This window comes from Watersipora subatra, chromosome 7, assembly GCF_963576615.1.
Source record: "Watersipora subatra chromosome 7, tzWatSuba1.1, whole genome shotgun sequence".
NCBI lineage: Eukaryota > Metazoa > Bryozoa > Gymnolaemata > Cheilostomatida > Watersiporidae > Watersipora > Watersipora subatra.
The window spans coordinates 27444638-27459463 of record NC_088714.1 but is presented as its reverse complement, the minus strand read 5'-3'; the positions used below and the strand labels follow the sequence as shown (position 1 = coordinate 27459463).

The 14826-nt window shown below is 34.8% G+C and overlaps 1 protein-coding gene across 7 annotated transcripts in view; it reads left to right on the top strand.

The window, feature by feature from the left end:
* LOC137399239 (synaptosomal-associated protein 25-like) overlaps positions 1-14826 on the top strand; it is a 54696-nt gene that overhangs the window by 34371 nt on the left and 5499 nt on the right. For 4 of the 7 annotated variants that reach the window (XM_068085259.1, XM_068085260.1, XM_068085257.1 and 1 more), the window contains 4 exons: positions 6264-6305; positions 11094-11142; positions 12203-12320; positions 12866-12991. In XM_068085259.1, coding sequence (XP_067941360.1) covers positions 6264-6305; positions 11094-11142; positions 12203-12320; positions 12866-12991 — 335 coding nt within the window. Of the gene's footprint in view, positions 1-6263; positions 6306-9893; positions 9943-11093; positions 11143-12202; positions 12321-12865; positions 12992-14826 lie in introns of all 7 variants that reach the window. The other 3 variants (XM_068085262.1, XM_068085258.1, XM_068085256.1) reach the window with 1 other exon arrangement.

Below are 14826 nucleotides of genomic sequence, written 5' to 3'. Positions count from 1 at the left end.
CCTTCGTATACCTCAAGAAAGGAAAGCGGAAATAACAAACCTTAGTCTGATTCACACTCATTGGATGCCATTCGAACCTCGGTCACATTATATTGTCTATTATCTTTGGGGAGTTATGTTCACATACCCCTTAGGAAGTTGGTTCTTTGCAGCAGCCCGGTCTAAGGCTGCTTGTTCGCCAGCCAATTTGAGTTTAGCAGGAGGTTTTTGCAATATTTTCAGCCAAATTAAAAATGATATGCTTTATGCATAAGCCTTTTAATAGCTATGAAAGTGCATGACTTGAAGCATGGTTTTTGTTCAGTATTTAGGTCAAGGCTGTACAGTTTTATTTAAATATCGCCTGGCAACACGATATAGGTAACTGCAATAGTGCAATGGAGACTTGCTAACAATTATTAATACCCTTTAGAATTATAGCCCTTTTATGAATTCATCAAGTCACAAACCTTCTCACAGATATATATGCTGATGCCTAGCCAGATAAAGCTACTCTGGGCGATTCCAACTTATTTATGTCACAAATAAAAATTGTGTAAAAAATTGTAAGTTTCTTTAAAAAAAATTCTGTGAGTAAAATTGGAAAAATATTTCTGTTCATTACATTAAAATTAAACTTTATTAGAATTGTATCTATATTCGTTGAGTGCTGCGCTAAATACAAGCATTTAGCGCTGCTGCCTAACAACCTCATTAAGAGAGATAGTAAGTTTCATTTAATTATGCTGCCAAGCTAACCAATCAACTACCAAGTTGGATCAACATTTTGTACTGTTTAGCTTTTTGACAGCACTTTGTTCCAGATTAAGATTTCTGGTAAAAGTATCATATATTGGAAGTGGCAGAGTTGTTTGTAAGCTTTTCATCACTCTATGCGTAAAATCAATAATAGGAATGAAAAAGGCAAACTGTTTATTGTTTGTGATTAGGATCTTGAAGTTTTTTTTGGTCGGCTATTAAGCTGAAATATAGAAAGTATTATATTGTCAAAGTGATGGTAACTGTTTATAAATATACTTTAAAGTATTTAGAATACAGTAGAACTTCGGCTCTTGAACGCTTCGGTTTTCGACCAACTCGGTTTTTGACCAATAAATTTGAGATTAGTTCGTCTCAGATCTCGACCAAACCGGAATATGCGCATTTGAATTAAACACTTGGAACAGCTCCGGAAACAGCATGTTTTTACATTTAACGGCGTTGTTTTGAGCCACTTTTGGAAGGTTCTCAAAAAAGGGAGATGTTCCGCGTCATTAATTCTTAACAAAAAAAGAGCCATCCTGGAGGGCGTCGCCTCTACCGAAGAGATTTTTTAGGGACACAACTCCTCCAGTCGAGTTACCCTAAATTGTTCTGGAGGATGATTCTTCTTCAAAGATGTGAAGCAAATGTGTCATTGCTGTGTTTATTTTTTTTCACACAATTTTTGATGTAATTAATCAGTTGCATTTTTTTGCCGTTCCATTATCAATTTATGCGATTTTTGGTATTGTATCTGTAACTTTTAATGTTTTCGATATTTTAATAGCAAATCATACGAAATGTTTACTTTTTGTTTTCTTTTTTCACCATCATAGATAGAAAATATTTTTATTAACGTTAAACACGATCTATATCTACTCGTTTTTATCTATAGTATGCAGTACACAGTACAGTTTATGGTGTAAAATGTTAAAAAATACTTTACCGAAGTTGTTAAATCAACTTGGAACGGATTAAAACTTACATACATTGATTCTAACGGAAAACTTGTTTTGGATCTCAAACAACTCGGTTTTCGAACAACCTTCTAGAACGGATTGTGTTCGAGAACTGAGATTCCACTGTATCTGGAATTCAACTTGAGTTAGCAAATGCAGTTTACCTCTGTCCACTGTCAAGGCCCACCTTGGTGGAGCATGGGGAGAAAAGATTCTCATGATAGACATTCTTATTGACATAATTTAATTCCAATGCTCAGTTTCATTCGTTTACCATCAGCACTGCATTGCGACAGCAGTCAGTGTTAACCATACTTCATTACAAATTAGAGCATATATATCTACCGTAGAACCTGTATTTGAACACCACTTCTAATAAAGCGCCACTCTAAGGGAAGGGTTGAAAAATAAAGCGCCATGGCGTTCAAATTAAGGTTTTGTGGTATATGCATCTTGCTAATGACATCTTGCGACAGCAGTCAGTGTTAACCATACTTTGTTACAAATCAGAGCATATACAGTCAAACATGGATAACTCGAACTTCACGGGACCAAGCGAAAGTGTTCGAGTTATCAGAGCGTTCACGTTATCAGAGCACTGTCACAAGTCCATGTATTTATTTATTAGTAGATACATGTACATATACAAACTATAATATAAATCAAAAGCATAAATGGCTTGTTTCAAATTAAATGCTTCTAATGTAAAGTTTAAAACTTTTTTATTAAAAAGTATAGAGATTTTTCTATCACTTGAGATTGGTTTGTTGTTTGAGGTGATGTTATTGCCAGGATGTTTTTTAGATTAAAATTGGCAAAACTTGATCGTTGTTGAAATGCTCAGAAGAAAAGACATCTTGTTCTTTTGAGCATTTTAACCAAGATCAATTTTGTCGATTTCTTTTGAAGTTTATGCGAAGGTTACCTCACCTTTCCTTGCTTCCGAAGGGCCATCGCTAGGCGCATGTTTGGTTAAAATCAAATTTCACCAAACCTTTAGAAAAGTCGTTGACAATAATTTTGCCGATGGTGGTAATAACGACGCCTATGAATTACGAAAAGTTGAGGTTTACCTCTATGACTTGGAAAAAAGTGATTTTTTAAAGCGATAACAACTGTCTCGGTAGCCGTTGGGCAAAAAACTGTTCAAGTTAACAGAGTTGAGGTCGAGTTATCTAAAGCAATGTATCATATCATTACATGGGAACGGACCAAAGAAACCGTTCGAGTTAACCATGTGTTCGAGCTATCCGAGAGCGAGTTATCCATGTTTGACTGTATATCTACTGCAGAACCTGTATTTGATCACCACTTCTAATAAAGCGCCACTCTAAGGGAAGGGTTGAAAAATAAAGCGCCATGGCGTTCACATTAAGGTTTTGTGGTATATGCATCTTGCTAATGACTTATGATTATCAAGGTACATGTATTTAATTAGCAGAAATAAAAATAATACTCTACAAAGAGATGACGACCTCTCCAATCGGTGAAATGCATTAAAGATGAACTTACACAAAATTTTAGTTGATTTTCACAGAAAGTATCGGTAGTTTTCTACTATTTGCAAATGTTGGAGGTGATCTGACTGCCAGGATGTTTGAAGATTAAAATCGAAAAAACTTGATCGTGATTACAACGTTCAGATCAAACGAAAGTGTAATTGTGACATCTATAGATGTGCAGAAACCAACAATATAGAAACGCATAATACTACAACTTGAACACAATAGCCGACATCAACTATAGCAAAAATATAATATAAAATATCGCGTTCATGAGAGAGAGTTAATTTAAATTTCATAGATTAAATTCACATGAGATCTCTAAGGTCTCACTAGTTTAACTTGCAAATTCTCCCATTCGGTACTGTTTAGTCAGGCATGAGGGTAGTTTGCATCTGGCTTAAGAAATAGACTTGACCACCTCAGGCGTGTACTTCTGAAAACCGATATTATACAGTCTATTATCTGGTTAATAAAACTGAGGAAGTCGTCTTGAAGCAGTGTCCATTACACAAATTTGATCAAAAGGTCAATAAATCAGATGGTCGATTAAATTAGGGTCACTGACTGGCATCCTACCAGCAAAGATCGACAAAACTTATATTGATAAAATTTGAAAGATCGATCTCATCAAAATATTACGGCTTGTTGAAGAAAGTCGATCATGAAAGACCGACTCTATCATGTCAAACAGGAATCGTAATGTCACAAAGCAATAAATATGGGCTACAGTTGTCAGACATGGGAAGGCTGACACTACATTTCTGTGAGCCCTCTAGTTGAATGAGATGTCATTGATCTGACAAATACAAATCGTGCATCTTTTACGTCTCTATGGTTTATACAGTCGCAATGCATTTAACACGATAGGTATCATATCTAAAGAGCTGTTTAATTTTTTTGCAGGTTTTTATGTGACACTAGTACCCGGCAGCTTGGTGTGGTATAAAAGTCCATTGGGTGTAATAATTATACATACAATTGTTCTGCAATGCAAATGGGTAGTTGATTAGTTCAGATGTAGCGGAGTGCCGGGCTGCTATGCTGAACATTGCTGGTTCAAATGCTGTACAATACAATTTTTCCAACTTGCAACCGTAGCGACGGACGAACACAGATCTTATTATAGTAAAGATTTATGATTGATTCCTCTATTGTATAACATTTTATTTCGTGCATAAAAATCAACATAACTCGCAGAGGAGCCTGTAGCGGTTACATCTGAAGAGGGTTGCTACTTTGTTTCTACAAAAAGTTTCAGGGAATTGATGTGATTGCTCCTGACACGTCTCGCGCTCAATCTCTTTAGGCCTGACCTATTTCCAGACATCTCATGGGTCTCTTTGGCGCAGAAGCATATGGATTGCTTTGAGACTAGACTATCTGGACAGCCATAAAAAGTTGTGAGCTCTCGTGTGTTTTCGCTGTATTACTCGGTATTTGTAAAGGGCCTTTTGTGGTATAAACACAAAGGAAGATCAATGTGCAATACACTTGATGACTATTTTAAAATAATACTCAATAGTCGACAATAGAAAGTTTGAAATTCTCCATGTATGTCTCTTTTACCGATTTAAGCTCCATGTTTGTGTATCCTTTATGATGCATTGTGTTTCTGATAAGCCTAATATATCCAGGATATGCGCAGTTTATCACAAACATGAGGCTTTGCATATTCACAGAGCTTATCATGGCAAAATCAAACATTACAGTAATTCTTGATTTTCTATTGTTAGAGTGAATTTCACCTCAGTGCATCTCGCTCTGCTGCTGTTTTCTATGTACAGAAGGCGCTCCTATAGAGTGAACCTCCTTTTGCGTAACTTCCACTTAACATTGAGAATTTATGTGAAATTTTTGTTCTGCATTACATAAGAAATTCCATATAACGTAAAACTTTAAATCGGTGCAGGTTGTTTGAATAATGAGTCTTATAGTTAGCCTTAAAAATATTCGTTTCTCTCTCGCCGCACTTGGAAATATATTGGGTTTATAAGGGTGTATCTATCATATTCACTTGTACCCTGGTTGTTTAGGGTGCCGTGAGAGATCATCAGGCATGCCAATAAAGCGCAGAGAAGTAGCAGCACAATTATTCAGAAAAACCTAAAGGTAGTCGATTGGTGCAGGTTTTAGGGTGTCAGTCAACCAAGCTGAATCATTGAAAGCTATCTTTTCTCCTAACCTCTTACTTGGCTTCAGAATAACAGACAGACATCGATCTTATTATATTAAAGATATAGTTTTACTCTATTCTGTACACACACGATATTTTCTTTGCAGAATAGACTTTGCTGTGTAAGAAAAGGGAAAAAATAGATTTCAGGTGACATTGAAGCTCATTAACTTAACATATAGTTTGCCAATAACATGGACCTTAAACCAAATAAAAGTAATAAAGATGGAGAAGTAGTCGATACAAACCAATTATTACTACAGTTACTGTACAGTCATTAAATGAAGAAGCCAAGTTTAGTTTTTTTCTTTTCTTAAGGGTCAAAGGGGCAAGTTCATAAGACCTTAGGACAGATTAGGGTGGTAGCATGTATTTTACTCTTCTTATCAAGTGAAATCTCTTTAACATAAACGTTCAATGTAAATCGTATAAGCGTTTTACTTTGTAGGAGTGTCTACAGCTGTATATCGACGGCATACATGTGTTTGTTAACATAAAGTGTGTCTTGGTCACTGCTAGGTACCGTTTCATGTTATGTTAAAAACATAATTGGTTATTCCAAAATTCACCTCCAGTCCAAGTCGTGGACTTGAGATAGTATACACAGTACCGTATTCTTTACATAGATATGCGTAACTGGCCTTTTGAGCTGCATTAGATTATCTGGCAATCTGCCAGCAATCGATAGCCCGATCGTTTGATCATTGTAGAACTGTTTGGTCAGTTGTATTCCCCGAACTGGTCAGCAAAAGCTCTCCTTATTGGTTTTTTTGCTACAACATTCATTGTATTTTCACTTCCTCTCTCGTTTTTCTTTCATTAGGTATATATATCTTTTTAATTTCTCAGAGTAGGCTAAGTCATAATGTTTTGCTTCTGTTCTAGAGTCTCGAGAGTACGAGGCGGATGCTACAGCTGGCCGGAGATGTATGTATTCTAAGTCTATTACAACTGTATTACTCTGTTATGTATTGCTAGTAGATTTAAATAGTGGAGTTGTCTCTTCTTCTAGCAGCTTTTCGGCAGCTATATTGAGTTAGTATGTCGGTACAAACTTAGAATGTTTGAAAATATAATAACTCTGATTGGTATTGTGTCATGCATAGAAATGCGCAGAAGTTCTCAACCACTCCTAACTAGAAATTACTTGGAACATTTGTATTTAGAATATGCATGAGCATTTGTTAAGGCTGGGTTACATTTGTCCTTTCTGTGAGTAATTTGTCTAATATAGGAATCTAAATACATAAATTTACTTATATATATATATAAGTTTATATATATATATATAAGTTTATATATATATAAGTTTATATATATATAAGTTTATATATATATATAAGTTTATATAAATATATATTTATAAGTTATATTATATATTTCAAGTTTTCTATATATATGAACCTTTGAAGGTTTATATATATATATATTTATTTATATATATATATGATTATAATTATATATATGATTATAATTATATGTATATATATATATACAGTCAAACATGGATAACTCGTCCACGGATAGCTCGAACACATGGTTAATTCGAACATTTCCTTTGGTCCGTTCCCACGTAATGATAAATTGCTATAGATAACTCGAACTCAACACTGTTAATTCGAACTGTTTTTTGCCCAACAGCTACCGAAACGGTTGTTTTCGCTTTAGAAAATCACTTTATTCAAAGCCATAGAGGTAAACTTCATCTTTTCGTAATTCATAAGCGTCGTTATTACCACCATCGGCAAAATGTTTTTGTCAGCGACTTTTCTAAAAGTTTGGTGAAATTTGATTTATACTGCGATACGATGAATAGCACGGGCTAGCCGGGTTACGCGCGCAAGAATTTTCGCCACGCACATACAAAACAAAAATCGCATGTTGTTTTGTATGTGCGTGGCGAAAATCCTTGAGTGCGTGACTCGGCTAGCCCGTGATGAATAGTTTTCCGACGTTGATTCCGTGTTGAATCAACGTTGGAATGTTGAATGTTTAAAACGTCTTAAAAAGTGTTGTAATTAAACGTATACGTTGTCTGAGCTACAAAAAACTATTCATCGTTTGACCTAAACACAGAATACGTGTGTACATTCAATAAGTATCTATTAAAAAAGCGTGAGTGATATAGAATGTACCGTAAAACCTCGTAAAACTTCTAATTGAACTGCCTCGGAGTGTTGCTCTTAACGAATCCCAGGCAAAGTAAGGTAATCTGCATAAACTTCAAGAAAAAACGGCAAAATTGATCGTGGGTAAAACCCCAAAAGAAAAAAATGTCTTTTCTTTTGAGCATTTCAACAACGATCAAGTTTTGCCAATGTCAATCTAAAAAACGTCCTGGCAATAACATCACCTCAAACAACAAACCAATCTCAAGTGATAGAAAAATCTCTATACTTTTTCATGAAAACGTTTTAAACTTTACATTAGAAGCATTTAATTTGAAACAAGCCATTTGTGCTTTTGATTTATATTATAGTTTGTATATGTACATGTATCTACTAATAAATAAGTAAATATATGGACTTGTGACAGTGCTCTGATAACTTGAATGCTCTGATAATTCGAACACTTTTGCTCGGTCCCTTGAAGTTCGAGTTATCCATGTTTGACTGTATATATAAATACCTCAAAAGATATTTCACACTCACCATGCCTGCGAGAAACAGTTGTTTCATATTATTTGTAAGTTTCAATACCTGCATATTGCATCAGTTTTTGCCGGCTAAATATTTTTCAATATTATAGCATTTCTTGCGTATTATTATTATATGATGGTTTCTGATTATATGATTGTTCGAATGGATTATAATCAGTTGCATTGCATGAAACCCTTTATTAGAATTTTGTTGAAAAGTTGGCTACTAATTTGTCTAAAAGCTACCGAGTATAGCCAGTCCTTCAGCATGGCAGCATGCTTTCATCAGTAACTAACTGGCTTGAATTTTGAATTACTTTAGGATTATTAAGTGTTGAATTCTTTAACTCTTTAAAGTCGGAATTAATTTTTCAATTTCAAAAGTCGACATGGCCATATATATATCTTTCATAACTTCAGAAGCAATTAGAATTTCTTTAAACTGAAAATTGCATCTCATCAGCATAAAATCTTTCTAATAAAATATAAGGCAGCTGTCTTTACTAAATCCTTCCATTATATAATAATGGGAAAAATGGTTTGGAGAAATATTTTTATATTGTCCCTAAAATGCTGGAGATTATTATTGGCTATAAGAACAAAAAATGGTGTTACACGAGTTTTGTGTCCTCTCATGTTAGCCATGTTCTTCAGAGTGAGCACTGAAACCTTTTCATCATAGTAGCTTTATTATTTTGCACTACAGAGGACGTTTCCATCGAGCACCACGAAGAGTTATCAGTAGGATTTTAGAAGTTGTGCGATCAATGCTCCTTTTATTCTTTGAAACATAGAATTGAGAGGTTCTTTGTGAGTCTGTTCAAAATAAAAGCGTTGGCTCGGGTTGTTTCTAAGTTATTGAAAAAAATTTGTTCTCAGACCTAATACTTACTGAAAAACTTCTGAAACTAAAAAACCTATAAAAAATGATAGTTTTTATAGGTTTCACCGGATTGATCAAAAACTTTGTTAAAATGCTTTTGGTTGGTTGCAGCAGAACCAAAAACTTTTGGAGATTTTATATATAACAAAATTCATGTTGATTGTGTTAATTGTTAGCAATAAGAAAAATTGAACCAGATACTTGGCTCTAGAAATTTAGGCTTCGTTTTTCATTGCCAATTTTGGAAAAAGGATAAAAACCACTTTGTCGGTAAAAGATTTGAAATCGGGTCTATCTTGTAGAATATTTTGTGGATATCGCGGCTTAAAAAGGATATTCACTTGCTGTTAGTGGTTGCCATGCAACAAGAAAATGAACTGCTCCATTTCAGAGCAGCATGATGCAACTTTCTGACTCTAAAGAGTTACAGATGAAAGGCTCATTTACCGCAACTACTGTTTGCATCAGTAACCTTTAACCCTCTACAGTGATTGGCTGACAAAAACAATCAGCTGTACTTCATATTGTTAAGGTCAAAAATACGTTAGTTGGGAAATTCAAACAGTTTTATAGATAGATGTATCACTTTTTATTGGCATTCGTAATCAGCAACAAAATGATGTTTGTCGTCACATGCCAAGAGGAAGAAAATGAAAATACAGAAATAAAGAATTGTTGAGTGAGTTGGACAAGTGGGTTCTAAAGTCGGTAATCTAATATTAAGAGTTGGATACTGAATTATAGGTTGTTGCAAGAGATTCTTAGAACCTTTGATATTCTCATATCGGTGAGAGGAGCAAACTCCGAATCAGTTTGTACTATGAATTAGATCTGAGCTGGATTAAACTGTGGTCTTTACTCCTTTGACTTGTTCTATTCTGAACTTACAAATAGGTTGTTGGGTTGGTTTATTGCCAACAAACTCTGTGTATGGTATGATGTACTCGTATACCTGTTTTTCAATATTAATTCATTGAGGTGTTCTTATAACTAGAGTAAAGAAGCTGGCATCAAAACTCTAGTATTCCTAGACGAACAAGGAGGTATCTATCTATTCTGTGAGCGCCTGAAACCACCTACCCGCTTGTCATTGTCAACTCTCACGGGTCCATCTAAACATAGTGTCAAAACTATAGATAGTTAAAAGGCTAATTGTGACAGTGACAACAGCAGTTGGGTGTTGGCAGGTGTTGGCAAGTGTCATTCAGTGTGAAATATATTGTCACTTTTCTGTCACTCCACTTTGATGTGATTTTAGTTTCTCTCACTAGCTTAATGTGTCGATATCATTTGGTTAGAGTTATGTTGTGGCTTTGGCGCACTCACAATTTATCAGTTACATTTTTTTACGCATTCTTGATGTATTTTGTTTCTCTATCTATTTCCCTCATGAACTAACCAGAGTGTTCAGCAACTTGGAAAACAAGCATTTGAGTTGATTAATCGTAGCGCTTCTATTATTAACATTTTCAAGCTATAGAGCTAGTTCAAACAGGGCTTTTTTTATGGCATCTTATAAACGCGATCGTTGGATGTTTATAAAAATATGGAGGACACTTGTATAACTAACATGTAACATTTCACATGTCAAAAAAGTATATTATATACTAAAAAAATATATAACGAGTATATTACTCTTCCTATGCTAAATGTTGATTTTATGTCAATTATAGGTTTCAAAAGCTTTGAAGATTTGTGTCCTCGTTTTTTACACGACAGTTATAGATTTTCAACTCATTCAACTTAGATGATATGAACAAATTGCATTCAACCTCTAACAATTATTTTGAAAATATCATTGCCAGCTGTTTTAACAATATTTCAGCGAATATCCGTTCTCTTAACAGAGAAAGGAATTTTAGACGCTATTGGCAAACCATTTATTCAATTTCAGTGGCCAACTGTTGCTTAGATAATAATATATAATATGATAATAATAAATAATTGGAATGTACTAATCGAGATCATGTAATCTAACGGACGCTATTATTACCTTTACTTGCGCTACTAAGCCATAATTTTTATATATTTTTTTTACTCAGGTTATGTAATATTAAGCTGTTGATATAAATGTGCTGACGCTCGGCATCATTCATCAAACTTATAAAACTTTCCAGGTTGCTGTTGTTCCAACTTTCTCTCTTTTGTGTTGTCTGTTCACTCACCTTATTTCTAGTGCCACACTTTATTTTAGGCCCAAGATAGTGGCGTCAAAACTATCGTAGCGCTTAATGAACAAGGCGGTAAGATCTAATTTTGCCTTTTATATTTGCTGGGTGGTCTAATCAACCAGATAGTTGTCATGTCTCCTGTGGTTACATTTACTATGTAGCCTTGGAGTCACACTATACCTGTATAACTGGTTAGTTGGGCAGTAGCAATCGCTAGTGTATAGCTTCATGTTTGCTTTTATGTTTTCTGTAGCCGATTCCGTCTTCACATTTGTCTTACCAGAGAGGTGATAAGTAACATAAGGTTAACCTCAGAGCCATGGCTTTATCAGCTGGATTAAACTGTGCGGATATTATGGTGTTTCGTTGTTTCGAGAATGTTTAATTTAATGATAATAGTGGTAGCATTACTAGTATAAACATGATGGGGTGTAACTGCTGCCTTCTATGCATGGAATGGCTATAAAGCTATGGCTCTGGGACATCTGCTATCTCTGTGTGGTCTGGCATGGGGTAGCTGCAACCATACCTCCACTTTGATAGGGCCTTTCTTACATTGCAACAAAATCTATAAAAATTGCATTGCTACATCACTTCTTGGGAGTTGTGTTACCTTAACTTTAATCTTGTCAAGTAGCGGTTGTGTACTATAAAATATCCATGTTCTACAGTGAATTTAAATGTCTCTACTTTGATAAGTTTTTTCTTATAATAGAAACAAAAAATCTACAAAAATTGTGCGGAAAATAATTTTTGGAGTTGTGTTACCTTAACTTTTAGGTTATCAAATGCATAGCAGCTGTTGACTTTAAAATATTCATGTTTTACAGTAAATTCTTAGATTTATTTTCATTGATTTGCATTCTTTTGTATCATTAAGCTGCTCTCAACATTCTACAAGCCTTCTCCCTTCTTGATGCATGTTGACCTCGACACTTTAGAAATTGCAACATCTTCATGGTGTAGCATTACACTGGATGAAGTTTTATAGCTACAGGTTTCTCAGTTCCTATGTTCAAATTTATACTATGAATATTTGAAAATTTGATCGCTCAATGTAGTTTCAGTTCAAATATTTCATCTCGATCGGGTGTATTGACTACAGCAAATGATACATTTCATAATTTTCTAGAGCAACTGGACAGGATAGAAGAAGGTATGGATAAGATCAATACAGACATGAAGGATGCAGAAAAAAGTCTGGAAGGCCTAGAAAAATGTTGTGGTCTCTGTGTGCTGCCTTGGAAAAAGTATGCAAGTTGTAGTTTGTCGAGCTGGTAACTACAATGGGGAAGGTTTTGGCGCAGTCGGGCACAACCATTTGTGGCTGTTCCTTGTGTAGAGATAGAGGAACCGTTTTCTGAAATTATTTTTGAGTTTGTCTGACCATGTGTAGAGAGGAAGTGTTGGACACATTTCATGACAACAGATTTTTGTTGTTTAAAGAAGGTCAATGACAATATAAAAAGATAAATTGTCAGCGTTCATAAGCTCTTAAAAAGGTATAAAATTATTGCCTGCTTGTAAGCAATCATGCTGGTTAAAACTTTACAGTGCATTACGTAAGGAGTTGTCTTATCCTACCATAACTCACTATTGGTTGTTTATAAAAAGGCTTAATAAAATTACCTCTGCTGTCAACTGGCTAATCATTTCTGAAAGAATGTGTTGGGTGGATATGCAAAGTGTTCTGTATGTAATCATAGCGTTTTATGTGCTCTGACTCTCACATGATACTGTCTTAGAGTACATAGCAGAGGCTAGAGGTTAAGATTATCGGCTGTCTGCTATTCAGGGCAAAGAACCCACAAGGAATGAATTACGATGCTAGCTGGAAAGATCCAAATGATCAGCCGACTACAGAGGGTCCACGGCCGGTAGTTGGGGGTGGAATGGCTCCCACAGGAAACATGGTTGCAAGGTATAGACTTTTACTATTACACATTAGTGTGACTACCATATTAGTGTGACTACCATATTAATGTGACTACCATATTTGTGAAGTTTTTAAAATAAAGGAAAGGTGTGTGAACTAACTGCTCTCGTTAAAAAACTGTTTATTTTGATCAGTAATCTTTAAGTTATAGTTGACTTGAAAATTGTTAAGTTTGTGTTGACTTGTTTCCTAGCAACATCTAGATTAGCTCATTTTTACAAGGCAAGTAGTTCTTATTATCATCATTATAGGTTTATTCAAAATTGATACCATTGTATAAATGTTGAGAAAACTTTTACATTGTTTGCAGTGGTTTAGCTTCATTAACAATAGACCTAAGTTATGTAGCGAATACAAGTAATTATAAAAAAGATTGTCATTCTGTACGCTGTTTCTCTACAAGAACAGTCATTATCTCAAAGTACATTCAAGCCTTAAAATAGAAAATTAATTTTTTTTAACACTTTATTTTTGTGCTGTAAAACTGCTGTATGTCTGAGGAAATATTCTTAAAACTATGCATTGTGTTTTGTTAAATTTGTTCTGCAGCTCAAAAACTTTATGACAAATAATTCAGGTAATCCTTCATTTTTTTTATGTCATCAATTCGGCTGCACACGCTCTCGTTCGCGGAAATGCCGCCATATTTGTAGACAAACAATCGTCACTCTTGTTCACTTTACATTATTGAATAGTATTTCTGGTGTTATTTCCCGTTTATATCGCGATTCTCTGGGAGAAAAGTGTTCAGCGTCACCGAAAAATTGCAGAAGCTTCGTGTTTTCCACGATAAAAGTTGTGTACAAAGATGGCAGACCACGATAATTCACAATTTCGCACTCATAGAATGACGTTACGAAAAAAACGAAGGATTTCATAAAGCATTAACCCTGTCACTGTGATATTGGTAAATGCATGGTCTCACCCATCCCCTAATTGATCCCTTAAAATATAATAGATTTTTCCTTTTTCGTAGTTTTTGGTTTAAAATGAGCAAATACCTTTTACATTTATTGTAAACAGGAAGTAATACAGCCGAATATGCAAGCAAAAGAATTATTTATTCTGCAGTGCATACGCATTACTTCTTGTAAAATGTTCAAATAATTTGTTCAAATGTTTGTATTTATTATTATTAAATAATATATTTAATAATAATAAACACAAATAATAAGTAAAGCTTTACTATAGAATACTTGGTAAACCAATGTGGTACTTGGGTACATGGCTATGTTTACACCTCTGCCATCAATGTAGTCTCCGCAGCCATATCTTCTCTGCTTTCTCATTGGATATCATGTTAAATTGCTGCATACAACCTAATTCGGTTTGTGCTTCGGGTCCTCACTTAGCATCATCCCGAATATATTGCTAAAATAGTTGAAGTAGCACAATGACTTGAAGTCTTGAAGTCGCACAATGGCTCATCAACGCTGATTTCTCGTTTGGGTATGTAGCAATCCTCGGTCAATGGTAAGAAAATATCTATAAGAAGTGAGATCTTGAAAAACGAGGTCAGGTTGTCTGCAAAAACACTCATTTCCATTATCACAAAAATGAAAGTCAGTATTTAGTAAATGAAATCAGTTTCAGGACCTGACTGATCGAAAACCAAGTGACGAGTCATAGTCAGCGAGTGGCCAGTAGTCAGCTGTCTGCAGTTTAGACAGCAAGCCAATTAGTATTTGCCGCCCAATAGAAGCATTGATTTCATTTTTATTACAATTTATTTTTATCTTGAATGCTCCCGAAGATCAATGGGTCTGTCTAAAAACTCCAGTCTGCGATTGTTTTTTTCTGCAACCAATTAAAATGAGTCC